Source organism: Lactuca saligna, chromosome 4 (assembly GCF_052625555.1).
Source record: "Lactuca saligna cultivar CGN05327 chromosome 4, ASM5262555v1, whole genome shotgun sequence".
Lineage (NCBI taxonomy): Eukaryota > Viridiplantae > Streptophyta > Magnoliopsida > Asterales > Asteraceae > Lactuca > Lactuca saligna.
Genome location: NC_136420.1, coordinates 62463697 through 62487897, shown reverse-complemented (window position 1 = coordinate 62487897; position 24201 = coordinate 62463697). Strand labels below are relative to the sequence as shown.

Here is a 24201-nt window from a genome sequence, read left to right as displayed (position 1 = left end):
CATGTACTCATGCAACGATTGCTACCTATAAGGGTTCAAGCATGTCTCCCAACAAATGTTTCAAGAACAATCATTGACCTGTGTACATTCTTTAAACAAAATTATGCATGGTCATTAGATGTTAACGACATGAAAAATGCCATAACAGAAGTGGTAAAGATCTTATGCAATCTTGAGTTGATATATCCTCCAACATTTTTCGACATAATGATTCATCTTATTCTTCATTTACCTGATGAAGACATTCTTGAAGGGCCTGTACACGTTAGATGGATGCATCCTTTTGAAAGATATATTAAAAAACTTAAAAATTATATCATAAACAAAGCCAAACCAGAAGGTTCAATAGCATAGGGTTATGTTGCAGACGAAGCATTGACATTCTACTCTATGTATCTTGAAGGTATACAAACTAAATTTAATTGTGCTGATAGATATGATGATCCCGACTTTCCAAAAAGGCAATTTTTTGTGTTCTCATCACAATGTCGAACAATGTCGGCCAAGAAAATCGTTGAACTTTGTAAAGAGGCCAAAAAATCATTGCATTGGATTGTACTAAACAATTACGATGAGGGTGAGATGAGAAGCTACAAATCGTAAGTCTCTGATCTATTAACTACCTTTTCGATAGTGTTTTAAATATTCTAATTATTTTGTCCGATATTCAGTGAATTAAAATTAGAATTTTCTGAAAGTGATATCAAAAAGGAATTTCCTTCATGGTTCAAAGAAAAGGTAAGTATGTTATATATTTATAATGTAAAACTAATTTATTACTTAAAAATACAATCTTATATTTCCTTACAGATTTATTGTTTCCAAAAAGATATGCCTTCGGATTGTACTGGGGAATTAAAGGAGTTAGCATACGTTTTGTTGCGTGCATATTCTTACACTGCGTGCACTGTAAATAGTGTCCAATTTGTCGTGAATAATCATGATCTCCAATGCACTACTCAAAATAGTGGTGTTGTTACATTCGGAGAAGACAATACACCATTCTATGGTCAATTAGAGGAGATCATAGAGTTGCATTATTTATATAATAAATCAATTGTACTCTTTCGTGGTAAACGGTTCAATGCGTCATTACGTAATGGATGTTTAAAGACTAAAAATAATATGATTCTTATCGATACCAGTCATGAATGGTAAGTCGGTAAAACGGGGTATGATGATCAACAATACATCTAAGCCACACAAGCTAAACAAGTATTTTATCTCCAAGATCCCACTCAAAACAATAACTGGAGAGTTGTGGAAAAGGTTCATCATCGAAAACTTTGGAATCATCCAAGTATCGGTGTTGTGAATGAGATAGATGTCGTGAACAACACTGTAGCACCTGGTTCCTAGAATGTAAATCTTATTTGAGTGTTTTCCATTTTTAGCCTTGGACTCAGCGAGTCATAGGTCCGACTCGCCGAGTAGAGCCGGGACCCAGGACACGTTTTAAGTTGGCAACTCGGCGAGTCCATATCCTGGACTCGGCGAGTCACTGCTGTTGGATGAAATCCTAAGTTTCAAGGGTTTGCACCCTATTTAAACTCTCATTCCGCCCCAATCTCGCCGCCATTCACCCTCAGAGCCCTATACCTTGTTCAAGAGTTGTTCCTTTGTGAGTTTGAAGCATTTGGTGTGCTCTCTTGAAGTTCTGGAGTGGGAAAAAGAGTAGATCAAGAAGAAAAAGAGGAGGTCAAGCATCTTTGAGCTTTCTCAGTGTGTTCCCTAAGGTATGACTCGATTTTCCCCTTGCTTTCATGCTTATAGTCCCTTATAGCTCCATTAAAGTCTTTCTTGAACCATTTCCAAGCTTGAGTATGTTTGGGGGTTCGTAATAAGCTGAGTAACCTCTAGATCTAGGCATGGTTGAGCTCCAGGAGCTCAGATCTACTGCCTTTATGGACCCATGTTGCATGAAAACCTTAGATCTACTCTTTTGGTGCATCTTGAACCCTAAAACCCTCATAGATGGATATTTACACGTAAAGTTGGAAACTTTACGTGTTATTCATGCTTTAGGAGCCCAAATCTACGAATGGCATGGACTGGATTCGAGCAAAATCGCGTTTATGGCTCTTGCATGAAGCAGACTCGGCGAGTCGCTCATCTGACTCAGCGAGTCTAGTCACGAGTCTCCGAGATTATCCCCTTTTAGCTGTGTTGAGTTGTGTAGTGAGTCCAGGGTGGACTCGGTGAGTTGGAAGCCAAAACTCACCCATAATGGAACTCGGCGAGTCGATGCCCAGTCTCGGCGAGTTCAAGGCAATCTCCTTAGATCAAGAACAGACTCGGCGAGTTGTTCATACAACTCGTCGAGTCACAGTATAAATTGTTCATCGAATGAAGATGAACTCGGCGAGTTGTTCATACAACTCGGCGAGTAGGATGAAGGACTTGAACATCAGTTTGGAAGGAGAACTCATCGAGTCAACGCCTAACTCGACGAGTAGAAGCAGAATCCAGGTCAGTCGTTTGGACAGGGACTCAGCGAGTTGGCGAGCCAACTCGACGAGTCGGGTCAACTGAAAGTTGACTCTGATTTTGACTTAGGGAATGATCGGGGTAAAATGGTCATTTTACCCAAAGGACAGTTAGCAATATTTGGCTAAGTGTTTGGTGGGAATTTCAGCCGGAGGATTTCCGGAGCAGCAGCAGACAGACAGACTATTCCCACACAGATCAGCAGCTACTACGGGGTGAGTTACCTTCCAGTAGCGGTGGGTCTTAGGCCACAATGTCGGCCCACCGGTAGGAGATGTGTGATTAGATGATTGTCTTTGTGATATTCATCTAGTGTTGCTACTACCTGTGTTATGTTTATGTGTTAGTGACAGTAGGGGGAGATAGTCCCCCAGAACACCGGTCAATAGGGCCGAAGGGGCGGTCATGCCCAGCCATGCTAGATAGACTATGTGATATATGTATTATGTGGTAGTAGTAGGGGTGAAATAGTCCCCGGTATCCGGTCGAGAGGACCGAATGGGAGCCAGCACCCAGATATGCTAGGCAGTATCCGGTCGAGAGGACCGAAGGGGAGGCCAGCACCCAGATATGCTAGGCAGTATCCGGTCGAGAGGACCGAAGGGGTAGGTCGGGCACCCAGATATGCCTGACAATTTATGTATGTTATGTGATTATATGGTATGTGGTACAATGGGGGAACTCACTAAGCTTTGTGCTTACAGTTTACAGTTTTGGTTTCAGGCACCTCTTCATCGAAGGGGAAACATCATGCACACACACTGGTTTCCGCATTTATTAGATTTCTCGGGGATTTATACTCTGATATTTCGATTGGTTGTATGATTTGGCTTTTAGACATGGTTTACGTTGTGATGTAGTTTGATCAAAGAATGTTTTTAATTATTAACGTTTTCTAAAGTAATGTTTTAAAAACGAAATTTTTGGACGTGAAATTTGGGTCGTTACAAACACTAAATCAACTAATTTTACCTTGGTTGTCAACTTAGGCATCTTACCTATGCAGACGACTTTAGGTGAAGTTGGTGAATCAAGCGTGGTTGCTAGGAGGAATGTTGTTCCTACTATAAACGATGACGATTTCATTAACGATGACAATGACAATGATGATACGTACTCTTCAGATGAAGAAATAAATAATGAAAACTATGACAGTGTTGATGATGTTGTACATGTATATTGTTCTAATGATGAATCTGATTGACATATGTTATTGTTATTATATATCATGATTGCTTATAATATTTGTTAAATTTTGAAATGTTGCATATTTGTAGCTTTATTATATATTCTGAATGTTTAAAATATTTGTTAAACAGGTGGCAGAAGTTCCAAGGGGACACGAAGGAGACGGTGGGGATAAACCTTCACACGGGGTTGCACGCAGTGTACCATCAGGTTGCCAATCTTGTAAGTTATATGAAATTTTTAAGTATTAGATGTATTAAAGTTTTAAATTTCTAAATTTCCAATTGTATATGTAAATATAGCACAAGCGAAGAATATGAACGTGAATGTGGGTGGCAAAGGGAGAAACTTAAATTTGTATAATGAGTATGAAAAAAAAACAGGTGTAGGCCTTTCGATTTGACAATTGATATCTCCGGGCAGGCATATCGATTTATAGGGGACAACAGGCAAATGTTTGTCAGACTGATCTCAAATCTGGTAGAATGACAGGGACCGTTGCATTATCATACTTGGCATCGTGTTACTACCAAGTACAAAGATGATTTATATCCCGAGCTAGAGGTAAGTATACATTATATTTTATATGTATTGAATTTTACATTTATTAAATATTTTTTATTAATCAAATATGTTTTTTCTTTTGCAGACTTATTTTGATATTAATAGGTATCGAGGCACAAACTTGTGGTAACCCCTTCGAGCGAGTATCCAAGCAAATATGCAAAGAGCTTATCGAGAGCACAAGTATCAGATAAAAAAACATTTTGATAGAGTTGGTGGATACCAAAATGTGGAAAGGGCATGAAGATATCCATTGCCTGATTGGACCGCTGAAGCTTGGAACGATATGATTGATTTGTTGTTTTTGACCGAGGAATACAAACGTACACCGGTCAAAAATAAAGTTACTAGGTCGAAACATCCGCACATAAGTGCTCACGGATGTAGACCCTATGTTCAATGACGTCATTTAGAGGTAATAAAATACATTAGTATTATTTAAAATTGTTATTGACATTTGTAAAAATATATTTATTGTTTTTTCACTTATTATAGGAAAAAATGGGAATCAAGCCGCTGCATATTGAGGGTTGGAGACAAATGCACTACAAAGAAGGTTCGGGTTGGTGTACAACTCGAGCACAAGAAGATTGGGTAAGTGATAAAAGAAATGAACGTGTTGTTTAAATATATTATTATTAATTATAGTTTCTTGTTTAACGAATATTATTGTTATTATTTTAATATTTAAGTTTAGTTGTTTTTTTTAGTTAACGTATGTTAATTGTTTTCTTTATTTTAGGAGAAAATTCAAGAGGAATATGAGAAAATGCAAAACGAGATTGGGGAAGGTGGAGAAGTAAATGAGGAAGAATGTTTAGAACGTGCCTTTGGGATGAGACACGGACATGCTCGCGGGGTGTGTAGGCGACCAACCGCCAACTTCGTTTTAATTCCAAATGAACGATCTTCCACTTACAAATCGTCCTAATCTCAATCCCAATTTGCTGCACAAAAAATGTAAGAATATTTGCAACAATATAATGCATCATTGGCGACATGTATTCCGAACCTCCAACCACCACCATTTCCTAACTTTCTATTCAACTATAACACACAAGCAACTACCTCTCAACAATTTGTCGAAATGATGGAAGAAGAAGGAGAAGAAGAAGGAGGAGGAGGAAAAGAAGAATAAGAAGGAGGAGAAGAAGAAGGAGGAGGAGGAAAAGAAGAATAAGGAGGAGAAGAAGAAGAAGAATGAGAAGAAGCAGAAGGAGAAGATGATTATGACAATGATGGTTGATGTTTTTTTTTTAGTATTATGAATAATGTTACTTAACTACTTATTGTAATATTAAACTTGAATTTGATGTTTTGAATTTGAACAATGGTATCTAGTTAATGTATTTCAATTGATATTTGCTGCAATGTTTTTTGGATCTGTTAAAAATGTAGAAATTGTAATGTACAAAACATGTAAAGCTAAAAAAACAACTAGTAGCTATCCCGACGAAAAGTTGTCGCTATAGATCCATAACCAACAACCATTAAAAACATTATGGCGACGACATGTCATCTTAATAGCTGAAACCTTTCGCGATGACTTGTAGTTGTTATAGGTGTCCTGACGACATGTCGTCGCCACAGGTTTTTAATAAAACTTTATTTTTTTTTCCGAAAATATGGTTGACAAAAGTTGTACCAACGACATGTCGTCACAATAGGTGAAGCTATGCCGATGACATCTATGCCAACAACGTAATGGACCTATGCCGACACGCTTGTGCCGGCGATCCTTTGCCGACGACTTATCGTCGCCATACCATGTACCAACAACTTGTCATCTGGATAGGGTCTGAATTTGTTGTCGCCATAGGGTCTCATTGTTGTAGTGAAAACATGTTGGTTGGAAAGCCTCAAATCTTATACTCTAAACTCTCGTATATAATGAACTTGGAGAAGAGAACAAAACACTTTCTAATATGAAGTATAACTTGTGTACTTTAAAGTTGTAGAAAAAAAATCGCACTATTCATATCAAAGAAAGCCTATATAGGCCTACATGCATACATCACTTGGGAACAAACTAAATGCAGAAAAATACTAATCTAATCCAATGGTACATGGTATGAATTCTTCTTCTAAACCCGAACGTGTAAAACCCCAACGTACATATCATTGAAATAGTCAAACCCCTTTACCCATTTTTCTTTATTCAAACTTTAAATAACGTAAACCAGTGATAAACTATTAACTAAAAACCTTAAAACTTATTAAACTAGCAGCCATGCATGTAAACCTGTGAATTAAACCTGATTAATCCCAACAATCACCCTCTTAATCAGGTGGCTCATTCACGGTTCATCATCCTCGCACCGGGTCAAGTGAAGCTCATCCTTTTTCTCCCACAATGAACATTCTGATATGTAATATCCGAATGCATTACACTTGTAACACTTCACGTGACTCTTGTCCCATTGTACTTGACCATCTTCTCGACTTTTCCTGGATCTCCGACCTGCACCTCGGCCACGCCCATAGTTTTCCTCATTCGAGTTTCCACAACCACAATGCTCTTTTTCTTTTGCTTTTTCATCCGAATTATCAAATAAAAGCTGATTTTGCTAGGGTTGGATCTTCTCAACTTTGATCCTTTCTTCATAAGCTTTAAGTCGGCCCACAACATCATCACCGATGGTCTTCAAATCTACAACCTGTTCTATAAAAGCCACCATATTAATAAAACGTTTTGGTAACTCATTAAGAAATTTCTTAACCAATTTTGTTTCTTTCATAACTGATCCAACAGTTTCTTTTTTTTTTTATAGATGCATAAAAACAAAATAGTTTTCGTAAGTATTTACCTGTCGTAGCATGTACATTTATCGTTGCAGTCAACTAAAAAAGGATGCTTTTTCAGTTACATCATATTAGTTGCCTCCTCCACGCCAAAAAAAATGTTTAATAAACCAGAATCTCGTCCTATATAAATCATACACCGAAAGCCATGCATAAACTCAAAAACCTAAAACAGTTGGCTATTCCAAAACAATCCTGAAGGCATCAAACTAGTAACCAATGGGCCTTTCGTCTCTCAAAATAATGCATCTTATCGCCTTTCTTGTTGTCGTAGGGATGTGGTCTTCAGGAGTTACGTGCCGAATGTTAAGTGATGTATCCATCTCTGAGAGACATGAGCTGTGGATGGTACGCTATGGACGTGTGTACCAGGATGACGCAGAGAAGAAAATGCGCTTCAACATATTCAAGGACAACGTGGAATTCATTGAATCCTTCAACAGTGCTGAAAACCAGCCTTACAAAGTAGCGATTAACAAATTTGCAGACCAAACAAATGAAGAGTTCAAAGCCGCTCGTAATGGATATAAGTTTTCATCAAACAAAAGATCAGCAAGAACAACACCTTTTAGGTATGAAAACGTGACTGCCGTGCCACCTAGCATGGATTGGAGAAAGAAAGGAGCTGTTACCCCAGTTAAAGATCAAGGCCAATGTGGTACGTGGCTAATGCAATCGTGGTTAAAAGAAACAACAAAAAACAACAAAAACATAAAAACTGATTTTTACAATAATGGCAATACGTAAATGTCGTGCTTATAATTTAGTGTTTTTTATTCTATAGGAAGCTGTTGGGCATTTTCAACTATCGCTGCAACGGAAGGAATTACTCAGCTCACAACCGGAAAACTAATTTCACTGTCTGAGCAAGAGCTAGTGGACTGTGACAGGAGTGGTGTAGATCAAGGATGCAATGGTGGGGAGATGGAAGATGGCTTTGAGTTTATCGTTAAAAACAAAGGCATCAACACCGAGGTGGCTTACCCATATCAGGCAGCAGATGGAACCTGCAACACCAAGGAAGAAGCTGTCCATGCTGCCACCATTACTGGGTATGAAAAAGTGCCAGCCAACAGTGAATCTGCATTGTTACAAGCAGTCGCTAATCAACCCATATCAGTTGCCATTGATGCCAGTGGCATGGGTTTCCAGTTCTATTCCGGTGGCGTGTTTACTGGGGATTGTGGAACTGATCTTGACCACGGTGTTACAGCAGTTGGATATGGAGTAACGGATGATGGAATGAAGTACTGGTTGGTAAAAAATTCGTGGGGTGCCAGCTGGGGGGATAGTGGATACATAATGATGCAAAGAGATGTTAGTGCCAAAGAAGGTCTATGTGGAATAGCAATGGATTCATCGTATCCAACTGCTTAGATCTCCAGTTTATGCATGCCTTTTATAAGTTATAACCTGAACGAAACACACAAAGCAAAGCTATCTGCATGTCCATATGTATATTTATGTAATTATTTTATTCCGGTCCTTGTAATCTATGTTACACAAATACTTGTTAATTAATATAAATCAAATATCCAATTTTTCTTCGTGTATTCTATATCTCAATACGGATATGCAGACGACACTTGTCCTGAATTGTCGTCTCTAAATGTAGCCCTATCCCAACAACTAGTCTCGCCATACCTCTTGCGAACTTTGACCAGGACCTCAATTCCGTCGGCAAAAGTGTGGCGGGAACGACAAAAATATTGGCGGTATGCTAAAATTCTATACCCGCGACATGATGTCGGTATAGGTATCAAAAAAATATTTTTTTTCCATTTATTTTTAATTCATATGCCAGAAAAACAAATGACGTAGTTTTGTGTATGCTATACCGACAACTTGTCATCGGCATGACACGTGGCAATCCGCATCACAGGGCTATCCCAACGACTTGACGTCGCCATAGGTTTTTAATTTTTTGTTTTTTTGTTTCAGCAAAAAGCGAAACGACAACGTTTATTTGACCCTATACCGACGACATGTCGTCGGCATATGGGTTTAACCTAAAGAATGCGGGCAACCTTCATTCATTTGCACAGCGATGCAACAAACTCTTTCTCTCTGACGAAAATCTGATTCTAACAGCACTAGCTGGCAATTAGCCTCAGGTAAACCTTTTCTACTCCTATTTCATTGAATATTGATGTGTGCTAATGATTTTTACCCCTATTTCGGGGATTTTTTTTGGTATTTAGAGGCTTTCACCAGTGGTGAAGCACCCCTGTCCGTCTTCCACCGCCTGAAGCTTCCCTATCATGAGTTGTTCACCGACGCCCATCATTCCAGGTTTTCTCATTCACCACCCTTCGTATTTTATTGCACGAACACAACATCGATTTTGACAAGGGTGGTCCGCATCACAGCAAGAAGAACAAACACAGGTTAGGTTTTTTTTTTTTTTTTTTTTTTTTTTGTGTTTTTTATTTAAATTGAAATTGAAATTGATCCTGTTTTGATTATAGAATTATGTTGTTTGATATATGTGTGATTCTTGTTTTTGGTTTGGTATATGTATATTGTTTATTTGGTATATGTATATTGTTTGTTTATTTTGGTTTATACGAAATTGAAATTGTATGAAATTCAAATTTGTTTAGGTCATATGAAATTGTGGTTAAATATTATATGAAATTCAAATTTGTTTAGGTTCAAATGAAATTCAAATTGTATGTATACAATGTTAATTTACTTGTTTAGGTTTATATAAAATCGAAATTTTGTATGATTGTGAAATATGTATGATTGTGATCTTTGTTTAGGCTGGTATGAAATTTTATGTATAAAATGAAAAATATGTATGGTCGTGTTATTTGTTTAATTTATTAGCTTAAGTGAATAAAAGTATAATGCTATAATTGAAAAAATAATAAAAAATATATATATATATATATATACATGTGTATATATATATATATATATATATATATATATATATATATATATATAATCTAATGACGATTGATAAGAGTTTTTTATATATGTGAAAATATATATATATATATATATATATATATATATATATATATATATATTAAAAGTAAAATGATATAATTAAAAAAATAATAATAATATTCCGCTCATTTTTTCCTCAAACAAATGTTATTAATAGCTACATACATTTATTATCTTGTTTATTAAAGTATTTTAAGTTATAACATAAAAGCAAATAATAAAATCACATTGTTATTAAAAGTATGGTGCTAAAAAAAAAGTAAATAATATTAAAAGTACAATGCAGTAATTGAAATATATATATATATATATATATATATATATATATATATATATATATATATACAATCTAATAACAATCGATATTTAAACTAATAAAAGTACGTTTATTGAAAGTAAACAAAATATAAAAATATTTAAACTAATAAAAGTACGTTTATTGTAACTATGTATACAATCTAATTTTTAATAATGACACAGTAATGACGATCGATAAGAGTTGGATTCGTGAAAACCGAACGTCCCCAAAATTCTTGGAAGGTCTTAAAAACTTTATGGAGATTGCTAGGAAACATGTTGACTCTGAAGACAAAGTGTGTTGTCCATGCGTAAAGTGTGTGAATATGTATCGACAGTTGTTGAGTACGGTTTATGCCCATATACATGACCGTGGGTTTCTAAAATCATATACTATATCGATTTATCACGGTGAGAAGCATTCTGTTTCGGATTTGGGCTACAATTCGACTCTAATAAACATTCGAACAACTAATGAGTTGTTTGATGTAATTGATGATGTTATGGCGGAACAAAATACAAATGAAGAAAATACAGATGATGAAGGACGAGGCATGGACTCAGAATTTGATGCTTTGTTTGACGAGCTCAATACTGAGTTATACCCTAATTGCGAGATGTCTTCTTTAAACTTTTTGGCAAAGTTGTTGCATATTAAAGTGATCAATAAGTGGACAAATAGTTAATTTGACCAACTTGTAGAGTTGCTAAGAGTTGCTTTCCCGAAGAGCGAGATTCCAACTTCACACTATGAAGCTAAGAAAAAGTTGAGAAAGATAGGGTTAGGATATGAGTCCATACATGCTTGCAAATATGATTGTGCTTTGTTTTGGAAGGAGAATGATTCCATGCATCATTGTCCGATTTGTATCGAGGGTAGATATGTGGACACAACCACAAAGGGGAAGCGAGTACCACATAAAGTGTTGTTTTACTTTCCTTTGACTCCAAGACTTCGATGGATGTATATTTCCAGATTCACAGCTAAAGATATGATTTGGCATAATACTAGAAGATCAATGGATGGTATGATGTATCATCGGTAGATAGGAAGTCTTGGCAAGAATTTGATAAGAGATATCCAGAGTTTTCCAAAGAACCTAGAAATGTTCGTTTAGGTTTAGTTGTTGATGGCTTTAATCCATTCGGCAACTTTAATAACAATTATAGTATTTGGCCGGTTATATTGACTACCTACAATACACCACCATGTATTCAATATGCGTGTGATGTTGTTATGGACTATCAATGATTTCCCAACACATAGCAGTCTGTCTGGATGGAGTGGTCAAGGTTATTTAGCATGCCCTACTTGTAACGAAGACACATCTTCCATTTATGTGACCAACAAGATGTATTATTGTTGGTCACAAACGATTCTTGAATATAAACCATAGTTAGAAGGAGAGTCTATTGTTTGATGGTCAACCTGAGACAAGACCGCGTCCTAGACGATTTAGTAATGCAACTATATTAAAGCAAGTAAATTGTCTCTCTGATCGAATTCCAGGGAAACGTCCTGATTATGGGGGCAAAAAAAGAAAGTATGACGATGAAAGAAAAAGAGAGAGTTAAATTGGATGAAACATCGTATCTTCTTTGAGCTTGAGTATTCCTCTTCCCTCGACCTAAAACACAATTTCGATGTTATGCATGTTTCAAAGAATGTGAATGAGAGTGTGCTGAATGCTGCACTGATGAACGATAAAAGCAAAGACAAAAAAGAAGCAAGAATTGACTTGAAAAATATGGGCATTAGACCAGATCAATGGCCAAAAGACAAAGTCAAGCAGATGAAGAAACATAACAAGGATGAATACAAGAAGAATGAAATACTCCCACATGCTTTTTACTCTTTCAAACCAATTGATCGACAACGTTTCTGTCAATTCATTAAAGGAGTGAGACTACCTGATGGTTTTGGATCGAACTTTAAGAAGAAGGTTAATGATACTGAATCAAATTTGGTTGGGCTGAAGTCTCACGATCATCATGTACTCATGCAACGATTGCTACCTATAAGGGTTCGAGCATGTCTCCCACCAAATGTTTCAAGAACAATTATTGACCAGTGTACATTCTTTAAACAAAATTATGCACGGTCATTGGATGTTAACGACATGAGAAATTCCATAACAGAAGTGGTAAAGATCTTATGCAATCTTGAGTTGATATATCCTCCAGTATTTTTCGACATAATGATTCATCTTATTCTTCATTTACCTGATGAAGACATTCTTGGAGGGCCTGTACACATTAGATGGATGTATCCTTTTGAAAGATATATTAAAAAACTTAAAAATTATTTCAGAAACAAAGCCAAACCAGAAGGTTCAATAGCAGAGGGTTATGTTGCAGACGAAGCATTGACATTCTGCTCTATGTATCTTGAGGGTATGCAAACTAAATTTAACTGTGCTGATAGAAATGATGATCCCGACCTTCCAAAAAGGCATTTTTTTGTGTTCTCATCACAATGTCGAACAATGTCGGCCAAGAAAATCGTTGAACTTTGTAAAGAGGCCAAAAAATCATTGCATTGGATTGTACTAAACAATTACGATGAGGATGAGATGAGAAGCTAAAAATCGTAAGTCTCTAATCTATTAACTACCTTTTCGATAGTGTTTTAACTATTCTAATTATTTTGTCCCATATTCAGTGAATTAAAATTAGAATTGCCTGAAAGTGATATCAAAAAGGAATTTCCTTCATGGTTCAAAGAAAAGGTAAGTATGTTATATATTTATAATGTAAAACTAATTTATTACTTAAAAATACAATCTTATATTTCCTTACAGATTTATTGTCTCCAAAAAGATATGCCTTCGGATTGTACTGGCGAATTAAAGGAGTTAGCATATGTTCTGTTGCGTGCATATTCTTACACTGCGTGCATTGTAAATGGTGTCCGATTTGTCGTGAATAATCACGATCTCCAACGCACTACTCAAAATAGTGGTGTTGTTACATTCGGAGAAGACGGTACACCATTCTATGGTCAATTAGAGGAGATCATAGAGTTGCATTATTTATATAATAAATCAATTGTACTCTTTCAGGGTAAACGGTTCAATGCGTCGTTACGTAATGGACGTTTAAAGACTATAAATAATATGATTCTTATCGATACCAGTCATGAATGGTAAGTCAGTAAAACGTGGTATGATGATCAACAATACATCTTAGCCACACAAGCTAAACAAGTATTTTATCTCCAAGATCCCACTCAAAACAATAACTGGACAGTTTTGGAAAAGGTTCATCATTGAAAACTTTGGAATCATCCAAGTATCGGTGTTGTGAATGAGATAGATGTCGTGAACAACACTCAATCAACTAATTTTACCTTGGTTGTCAACTTAGGCATCTTACCTATGCAGACGAATTTAGGTGAAGTTGGTGAATCAAGTGTGGTTGCTAGGAGGAATGTTGCTCCTACTATAAACGACGACGATTTCATTAACGATGACAATGACAATGATGATACGTACTCTTCAGAAGAAGAAATAAATAATGAAAACTATGCAGTGATGATGATGTTGTACATGTATATTGTTCTAGTGATGAATCTGATTGACATATGTTATTGTTATTATATATCGTGATTGCTTATAATATTTGTTAAATTTTGAAATGTTGCATATTTGTAGCTTTATTATATATTCTGAATGTTTAAAATATTTGTTAAACAGGTGGCAGAAGTTCCAAGGGGACACGAAGGAGACGGTGGGGATAAACCTCCACACGGGGTTCCACGCAGTGTACCATCAGGTTGCCAATCTTGTAAGTTATATGAAATTTTTAAGTATTAGATGTATTAAAGTTTTAAATTTCTAAATTTCCAATTGTATATGTAAATATAGCACAAGCGAAGAATATGAACGTGAATGTGGGTGGCAAAGGGAGAAACTTAAATTTGTATAATGAGTATGAAAAAAAAACAGGTGTAGGCCTTTCGATTTGACAATTGATATCTCCGGGCAGGCATATCGATTTATAGGGGACAACAGGCAAATGTTTGTCAGACTGATCTCAAATCTGGTAGAATGACAGGGACCGTTGCATTATCATACTTGGCATCGTGTTACTACCAAGTACAAAGATGATTTATATCCCGAGCTAGAGGTAAGTATACATTATATTTTATATGTATTGAATTTTACATTTATTAAATATTTTTTTACTAATCAAATATGTTTTTCCTTTTGTAGACTTATTTTGATATTAATAGGTATCGAGGCACAAACTTGTGGGAACCCCTTCGAGCGAGCATCCAAGCAAATATGCAAAGAGCTTATCGAGAGCACAAGTATCAGATAAAAAAACATTTTGATAGAGTTGATGGATACCAAAAATGTGGAAAGGGCATGAAGATATCCATTGCCTGATTGGACCACCGAAGCTTGGAACGATATGATTGATTTGTTGTTTTTGACCGAAGAATACAAACATACATCGGTTAAAAATAAAGTTACTAGGTCGAAACATCCGCACACAAGTGCTCACCGATGTAGACCTTATGTTCAACGACGTCATTTAGAGGTAATAAAATACATTAATATTATTTAAAATTGTTATTAACATTTGTCAAAATATATTTATTGTTTTTCCACTTATTATAGAAAAAAATGGGTATCAAGCCGCAGCATATTGAGGTGTAACATCCGAAAAATACACCCAATTTAAATTTTTCAAAACAACCTGATTTTCATTAAAATGTTTACAAAAAGGTTTTCAATACAAGTCATTTGAGTATTCCCAGAGTCACATTGCTACAAAATCATGAGGAGCGGTACGATCGCGCCTTCGCCTTGCCACAGTCTCCTGAAGAACCTGAAAAACATTAAACCACAACTGTAAGCCCGAAAGCTTAGTGAGATACCCCCAAAATACCAACCACGTATACGCCCTTCCAGGCTACGACCTTCCGGTCCAAAACATATAAAACATACATAACATAACAGAACATAGAACAACCATGCATATCGGGTCTACTGTGTGACTGGTCCACCGTATCGGGCCTTCAGTCCAACGGATCCATCCTCCGGGTCTAGTCATGTCCTTCGAGTCTACAGTGGGGTTGGTCCGCCCACATCGGGCCTTCAACCCACCTGGTCCACTCTCTGAGTCTACAGTGTGACTGGTCCGCCCGCATCGGGCCTTCAGTCGGCCTGGTCCACTCTCCGAGCCTCGGCACGTCTGGTCCGCCCTCGTGGGGCCTACAGCCTATCCGGACCGCTTGCTGGGCCTTCGGAACAACCGGTCCGCCCTGGGTATCTTGGCCTACAGCACAAAGCAGGACCCGCCTCAACCCATCTCCAGTCTAAACAACCATGTGCACAAAACATACATTCATATAACGGTCATAGTCAACAAACCGAACAAGCAGATCACATAGCATATCATTACCCTAACCGGATTACCGACCTAACCGGTCACTAGCATAGCATCACTCTGTATATCGGGAAAACTGACCTTAACAAGGCCTCCTAGCATGAACCATCCTAGCTACCAGGATGCAGACACATCAAACAATAACATAATAACCATAACCGAATCTCAATACAATAAAGGGCCGGCCTTGGTGCCTTAGACCCTGTTGATATAGTGAGGATAACTCACCTCGAAACTGCCGGCTGAAAAGATAAGATCCCGCTGCTCCGAACTCTGGCACGAACTCCTTCACTAAACATCAAAACATACCACTCAATAAATACCCTTAATTACCAAAATACCCCTGGAAGACAACTGGTCAACCTTGGACGAGTCAAAGTCAACCCCTGACTGACCCTACTCGCCGAGTCATCCCAATGACTCGCCGAGTCCTCATGCTCAGAACTTCCCTCAATTAGCGACCCAACTCGCCGAGTCACCCCAAGACTCGTCGAGTCCAACAACTCTGAGTCCACTCGCACCCAACTCACCGAGTCATCCCTTGACTCACCGATTCATCGACTCAACTAGAAATATTGGGACTTCCTCGAAAAGACTCGCCGAGTCCAAATGGACTCGTCGAGTCCAAGGCCATCTTCAACCTACTCGCCGAGTTGTTCTTCCAACTCGTCGAGTCCCAGGCCATCTTCAAGCAACTCGTCGAGTCCACCCATGTGAATCGTCGAGTTCCACCTATCTGAATCCATACAGAAGCATTTCAGGCCATGCAATTGATCCAAAACATAGATCCAACCTCCTACAATCCATCCATCACGTAAAGTGGCAACCTTTACGTGAATCTAACGAGATTTAAGCCATATTCACCTTAAAACCAAGGTTTGGGACATGGTGGCTTCACTAAGCACACAAACACAGGAACTTTAATGCACTCTAGGCCTTCAATATTCCAGATCTGAGGTAGCAACCTCAGATCTATCCTCCAAACTCCAAAACATTCCAAGACATACTCCCCACAAACCCCAAAATGATGAAACTAGGAATGCACAACCTAAGGACGAAGATATTACCTCCAAAAGATGCCTCAATAGCAGTCAAACTCGAATCCAAGCAAAGCCCTTTGATCCAAGCCACTTCTCCTTCAAGATCTCTTCAAACAACACCTCTCCAAGCTCTAATTTGCTCCACAAATGATCTCTCCACGAATTAAGGGTTTCTGGAACTCAAGGGGGGAATAAGGGAGGCTGTGGAGGAGTATAATGTTCTTTATATAGGGCTCAACCCCGAAAATTAAGGTTTTCTCCATACAGCACCTACTCGCCGAGTCCATCTAGGGACTCGCCGAGTAGGCCACTTGACACGCGACCATGTCCGCGACCTGACTCGCCGAGTCATCCATGGACTCGCCGAGTCATCCTCTAAAACTTACCCTTTCAGCCCTTCAACTCTACTCTTGCGATTCCGGGATGTTACATGAGGGTTGGAGACAAATGCACTACAAAGAAGGTTCGGCTTGGTGTACAACTCGGGTACAAGAAGATTGGGTAAGTGATAAACGAAATGAATGTGTTGTTTAAATATATTATTATCAATTATAGTTTCTTGTTTGAGGAATATTATTGTTATTATTTTAATATTTAAGTTTAGTTGTATGTTTTAGTTAACGTATGTTAATTGTTTTCTTTATTTTAGGAGAAAATTCAAGAGGAATATGAGAAAATGCAAAACGAGAGTGGGGAAGGTGGAGAAGTAAATGAGGAAGAATGTTTAGAACGTACCCTTGGGACGAGACACGGACATGCTCGCGGGGTGTGTAGGCGACCAACTGCCAACTTCGTTTTAATTCCAAATGAACGGCCTTCCACTTCCAAATCATCCCAATCTCAATCCCAATTTGCTGCACAACAAATGCAAGAATATTTGCAACAATATAATGCATCATTGGCGACATGTATTCCAAACTTCCAACCACCACCATTTCTTAACTTTTTATTCAACTATAACACACAAGCAACTACGTCTCAACAATTTGTCGAAATGATGGAAGAAGAAGGAGGAGGAGAAGAAGAAGGAGGAGGAGAAGAAGAAGAATGAGAAGAAGCAAAAGGAGAAGACGATTATGACAATGATGGTTGATGTTTTTTTTTTTTAGTATTATGAACAATGTTACTTAACTACTTATTGTAATATTAAACTTGAATTTGATGTTTTGAATTTGAACAATGGTACCTAGTTAATGTATTTCAATTGATATTTGCTACAATGTTTTTTGGATTTGTTAAAAATGTAGGAATGGTAATGTACAAAACATGTAAAGCTAAAAAAACAACAAGTAGCTATCCCGACTACAAGTTGTCGCTATAGGTCCATAACCAACAACCATTAAAAACACTATAGCGACGACATGTCATCTTAATAGCTGAAACCTTTCGCGATGACTTGTCGTTGCTATAGGTGTCCTGACGACATGTCGTAGCCACAGGTTTTTAATAAAACTTTTTTTTTTTCCGAAAATATGGTTGACAAAAGTTGTACCGACGACATGTCGTCACAATAGGTGAAGCTATGCCAATGACATCTATGCCAACAACGTAATGGACCTATGCCGACACGCTTGTGCCGGCGATCCTTTGCCGACGACTTATCGTCGCCATACCATGTACCAACAACTTGTCATCTGGATAGGGTCTGAATTTGTTGTCGCCATAGGGTCTGATTGTTGTAGTGAAAACATGTTGGTTGGAAAGCCTCAAATCTTATACTCTAAACTCTCGTATATAATGAACTTGGAGAAGAGAACAAAACACTTTCTAATATGAAGTATAAATTGTGTACTTTAAAGTTGTAGAAAAAAAAATCGCACTATTCGTATCAAAGAAAACCTATATAGGCTTACATGCATACATCACGTGGGAACAAACTAAATGCAGAAAAATACTAATCTAATCCAATGGTACATGGTATGAATTCTTCTTCTAAACCCGAACGTGTAAAACCCCAACGTACATATCATTGAAATAGTCAAACCCCTTTACCCATTTTTCTTTATTCAAACTTTAAATAACGTAAACCAGTGATAAACTATTAACTAAAAACCTTAAAACTTATTAAACTAGCAGCCAACCTAATTAATCCCAACAATCACCCCCTTAATCAGGTGGCTCATTCACAGTAGTGCCGGTTCATCATCCTCACACCGGGTCAAGTGAAGCTCATCCTTTTTCTCCCACAATGAACATTCTGATATGTAATGTCCGAATGCATTACACTTGTAACACTTCACGTGACTCTTGTCCCATTGTACTTGACCATCTTCTCGACTTTTCCTGGATCTCCGACCTGCACCTCGGCCACGCCCATAGTCTTCCTCATTCGAGTTTCCACAACCACAATGCTCTTTTTCTTTTGCTTTTTCATCCGAATTATCAAATAAAAGCTGATTTTGCTAGGGTTGGATCTTCTCAACTTTGATCCTTTCTTCATAAGCTTTAAGTCGGCCCACAACATCATCATATATAACTGATGGTCTTCAAATCTACAACCTGTTCTATAAAAGCCACCATATTAATAAAACGTTTTGGTAACTCATTAAGAAATTTCTTAACCAATTTTGTTTCTTTCATAACTGATCCAACAGTTTCTTTTTTTTTTTTATAGATGCATAAAAACAAAATAGTTTTCGTAAGTATTTACCTGTCGTAGCATGTACATTTATCGTTGCAGTCAACTAAAAAAGGATGCTTTTTCAGTTACATCATATTAGTTGCCTCCTCCACGCCAAAAAAAATGTTTAATAAACCAGAATCTCGTCCTATATAAATCATACACCGAAAGCCATGCATAAACTCAAAAACCTAAAACAGTTGGCTCTTCAAAGACAATCAGAAAGGCATCAAACGTGTAACCAATGGTCCTTTCGTCTCTCAAAATAATGCATCTTATCGCCTTTCTTCTTGCCGTAGGGATGTGGTCTTCAGGAGTTACGTGCCGAATGTTAAGTGATGTATCCATCTCTGAGAGACATGAGCTGTGGATGGTACGCTATGGACGTGTGTACCAGGATGACGCAGAGAAGAAAATGCGCTTCAACATATTCAAGGACAACGTGGAATTCATTGAATCCTTCAACAGTGCTGAAAACCAGCCTTACAAAGTAGCGATTAACAAATTTGCAGACCAAACAAATGAAGAGTTCAAAGCCGCTCGTAATGGATATAAGTTTTCATCAAACAAAAGATCAGCAAGAACAACACCTTTTAGGTATGAAAACGTGACTGCCGTGCCACCTAGCATGGATTGGAGAAAGAAAGGAGCTGTTACCCCAGTTAAAGATCAAGGCCAATGTGGTACGTGGCTAATGCAATCGTGGTTAAAAGAAACAACAAAAAACAACAAAAACATAAAAACTGATTTTTACAATAATGGCAATACGTAAATGTCGTGCTTATAATTTAGTGTTTTTTATTCTATAGGAAGCTGTTGGGCATTTTCAACTATCGCTGCAACGGAAGGAATTACTCAGCTCACAACCGGAAAACTAATTTCACTGTCTGAGCAAGAGCTAGTGGACTGTGACAGGAGTGGTGTAGATCAAGGATGCAATGGTGGGGAGATGGAAGATGGCTTTGAGTTTATCGTTAAAAACAAAGGCATCAACACCGAGGTGGCTTACCCATATCAGGCAGCAGATGGAACCTGCAACACCAAGGAAGAAGCTGTCCATGCTGCCACCATTACTGGGTATGAAAAAGTGCCAGCCAACAGTGAATCTGCATTGTTACAAGCAGTCGCTAATCAACCCATATCAGTTGCCATTGATGCCAGTGGCATGGGTTTCCAGTTCTATTCCGGTGGCGTGTTTACTGGGGATTGTGGAACTGATCTTGACCACGGTGTTACAGCAGTTGGATATGGAGTAACGGATGATGGAATGAAGTACTGGTTGGTAAAAAATTCGTGGGGTGCCAGCTGGGGGGATAGTGGATACATAATGATGCAAAGAGATGTTAGTGCCAAAGAAGGTCTATGTGGAATAGCAATGGATTCATCGTATCCAACTGCTTAGATCTCCAGTTTATGCATATAAGTTATAAACTGAACGAAACACACAAAGCACAGCTATCTGCATGTCCATATGTATATTTATGTAATTATTGTATTCCGGTCCTTGTAATCTTAGTTACACAAATACTTGTTAATTAATATAAATCAAATATCCAATTTTTCTTCGTGTATTCTATATCTCAATACGGATATGCAGACGACACTTGTCCTGAATTGTCGTCCCTAAATGTAGCCCTATCCCAACAACTAGTCTCGCCATACCTCTTGCGAACTTTGACCAGGACCTCAATTCCGTCGGCAAAAGTGTGGTGGGAACGACAACAATATTGGCGGTATGCTAAAATTCTATACCCGCGACATGATGTCGGTATAGGTATCAAAAAAATATTTTTTTTCCATTTATTTTTAATTCATATGCCAGAAAAACAAATGACGTAGTTTTGTGTATGCTATACCGACAACTTGTCGTCGGCATGACACGTGGCAATCCGCATCACAGGGCTATCCCGACGACTTGTCGTCGCCATAGGTTTTTAATTTTTTATTTTTTTGTTTCAACAAAAAGCGAAACGACAACGTTTATTTGACCGTATACCGACGACATGTCGTCGGCATATGGGTTTAACCTAAAGAATGCGGGCAACCTTCATTCATTTGCACAGCGATGCAACAAACTCTTTCTCTCTGACGAAAATCTGATTCTAACAGCACTAGCTGGCAATTAGCCTCAGGTAAACCTTTTCTACTTCAATTTCATTGAATATTGATGTGTGCTAATGATTTTTACCCCTAATTCGGGGATTTTTTTTGGTATTTAGAGGCTTTCACTAGTGGTGAAGCACCCCTGTCCGTCTTCCACTGCCTGAAGCTTCCCTATGATGAGTTGTTCACCGACGCCCATCATTCCAGGTTTTCTCATTTACCACCCTTCGTATTTTATTGCACGAACACAACATCGATTTTGACAAGGGTGGTCCGCATCACAGCAAGAAGAACAAACACAAGTTAGGTTTTTTTTTTTTTTTTTTTTTTTTTTTTTTTTTTTGTATTTTTTATTTAAATTGAAATTGAAATTGATCCTGTTTTGATTATAGAATTATGTTGTTTGATATATGTGTGATTCTTGTTTTTTGTTTGGTATATGTATATTGTTTATTTGGTATATGTATATTGTTTGTTTGTTTTGGTTTATACGAAATTGAAATTGTATGAAATTCAAATTTGTTTAGGTCATATGAAATTGTGGTTAAATATTATATGAAATTCAAATTTGTTTAGGTTCAAATGAAATTGAAATTGTATGTATACAATGTTAATTTACTTGTTTAGGTTTATATAAAATCGAAATTTTGTATGATTGTGAAATATGTATGATTGTGATCTTTGTTTAGGTTGGTATGAAATTTTATGTATTAAATGAAAAATATGTATGGTCGTGTTATTTGTTTAATTTATTAGCTTAAGTGAATAAAAGTATAATGCTATAATTGAAAAAATAATATATATATATATATATATATATATATATATATATAATCCAATGACGATTGATAAGAGTTTTTTCTATATGTGAAAATATATATATATATATATATATATATATATATATATATATATATATATATATATATATATTAAAAGTAAAATGATATAATTAAAAAAATAATAATAATATTCCGCTCATTTTTTCCTCAAACAAATGTTATTAATAGCTACATACATTTATTATATTGTTTATTAAAGTATTTTAAGTTATAACATAAAAGAAAATAATAAAATCACATTGTTATTAAAAGTATGGTGCTAAAAAAAAAGTAAATAATATTAAAAGTACAATGCAGTAATTTATATATATATATATATATATATATATATATATATATATATATATATATATATATATATATATATATATATATATATATATTAAAAGTAAAATGTTGTAATTGAAAAACAAAAACAACATAATATTTCGTCTGTTTTTTTTTTCTCAAACAAAAAGTCATATCATTTAACTATGTACACAATCTAATTTTTAAGTGAAAATATTTGTTATTAAGAACAAACGTTACTAATAGCAACATAAACCAAAATATAAAAATATTTAAACTAATAAAAGTGCGTTTATTAAGAGTAAAGTTTATTAAGTAAAAAATATTTAAACTACAAAATTTATTAATAGCAACATACTTTTTTTTTTATTTTGTTTTTTTTCATTTCTATTTGAAAGTTATAACATAAAACAAAATAATAAAATCACGTTATTATTAAAGTATGGTGCTATAGAAAAATATTAAAAGTACAATGATGTAATTCAAAAAAAAAACAAAATAATATTTCGTCTGTTTTTTTCTCAAACAAAAAGTCATACAATTTAACTATGTATACAATCTAATTTTTAAGTTAAAATGTTTGTAATTAAGAACAAACGTTACTAGTACCAACATAAAACAAAATATAAAAATATTTAAACTAATAAAAGTACGTTTATTGAAAGTAAACAAAATATAAAAATATTTAAACTAATAAAAGTACGTTTATTGTAACTATGTATACAATCTAATTTTTAATAATGACACAGTAATGACGATCGATAAGAGTTGGATTCGTGAAAACCGAACGTCCCCAAAATTCTTGGAAGGTCTTAAAAACTTTATGGAGATTGCTAGTAAACATGTTGACTCTGAAGACAAAGTGTGTTGTCCATGCGTAAAGTGTGTGAATATGTATCGACAGTTGTTGAGTACGGTTTATGCCCATATACATGACCGTGGGTTTCTAAAATCATATACTATATCGATTTATCACGGTGAGAAGCATTCTGTTTCGGATTTGGGCTACAATTCGACTCCAATAAACATTCCAACAACTAATGAGTTGTTTGATGTAATTGATGATGTTATGGCGGAACAAAATACAAATGAAGAAAATACAGATGATGAAGGACGAGGCATGGACTCAGAATTTGATGCTTTGTTTGACGAGCTCAATACTGAGTTATACCCTGATTGTGAGATGTCTTCTTTAAACTTTTTGGCAAAGTTGTTGCATATTAAAGTGATCAATAAGTGGACAAATAGTTCATTTGACCAACTTGTAGAGTTGCTAAGAGTTGCTTTCCCGAAGAGCGAATTTCCAACTTCACACTATGAAGCTAAGAAAAAGTTGAGAAAGATAGGGTTAGGATATGAGTCCATCCATGCTTGCAAATATGATTGTGCTTTGTTTTGGAAGGAGAATGATTCCATGCATCATTGTCCGATTTGTATCGAGGGTAGATATGTGGACACAACCACAAAGGGGAAGCGAGTACCACATAAAGTGTTGTTTTACTTTCCTTTGACTCCAAGACTTCGATGGATGTATATTTCCAGATTCACAGCTAAAGATATGATTTGGCATAATACTAGAAGATCAACGGATGGTATGATGTATCATCGGTAGATA

At 36.4% G+C, this 24201-nt stretch overlaps 3 protein-coding genes across 3 annotated transcripts; all 3 read left to right on the top strand.

The window, feature by feature from the left end:
• Positions 1-7260: 7260 nt before the first annotated feature.
• Positions 7261-8418, top strand: LOC145038560 (senescence-specific cysteine protease SAG39-like). The gene is made up of 2 exons (XM_078986884.1): positions 7261-7699; positions 7826-8418. Exons 1-2 carry the CDS (start codon positions 7261-7263, stop codon positions 8416-8418), a joined length of 1032 nt encoding a protein of 343 aa, XP_078843010.1.
• An 11179-nt stretch (positions 8419-19597) lies between these two features.
• On the top strand, positions 19598-20755 carry LOC145038559 (senescence-specific cysteine protease SAG39-like). The gene is made up of 2 exons (XM_078986883.1): positions 19598-20036; positions 20163-20755. Exons 1-2 carry the CDS (start codon positions 19598-19600, stop codon positions 20753-20755), a joined length of 1032 nt encoding a protein of 343 aa, XP_078843009.1.
• A 2582-nt stretch (positions 20756-23337) lies between these two features.
• Positions 23338-24198, top strand: LOC145039676 (uncharacterized). Its single transcript, XM_078987701.1, has one exon. The coding sequence runs from the start codon at positions 23338-23340 to the stop codon at positions 24196-24198; it is 861 nt and encodes a 286-aa protein (XP_078843827.1).
• The last annotated feature ends 3 nt before the right edge of the window (positions 24199-24201 follow it).

Excerpts from the sequence above, each read along its gene's own strand:
- LOC145038559 (XM_078986883.1), top strand. The coding sequence starts at position 19,598 with ATGGTCCTTTCGTCTCTCAAAATAATGCATCTTATCGCCTTTCTTCTT. Across the intron at positions 20,037-20,162 it reads TAAAGATCAAGGCCAATGTG|GAAGCTGTTGGGCATTTTCA; the intron begins GTACGTGGCTAA and ends TTTATTCTATAG.
- LOC145038560 (XM_078986884.1), top strand. The coding sequence starts at position 7,261 with ATGGGCCTTTCGTCTCTCAAAATAATGCATCTTATCGCCTTTCTTGTT. Across the intron at positions 7,700-7,825 it reads TAAAGATCAAGGCCAATGTG|GAAGCTGTTGGGCATTTTCA; the intron begins GTACGTGGCTAA and ends TTTATTCTATAG.
- LOC145039676 (XM_078987701.1), top strand. The coding sequence starts at position 23,338 with ATGACGATCGATAAGAGTTGGATTCGTGAAAACCGAACGTCCCCAAAA.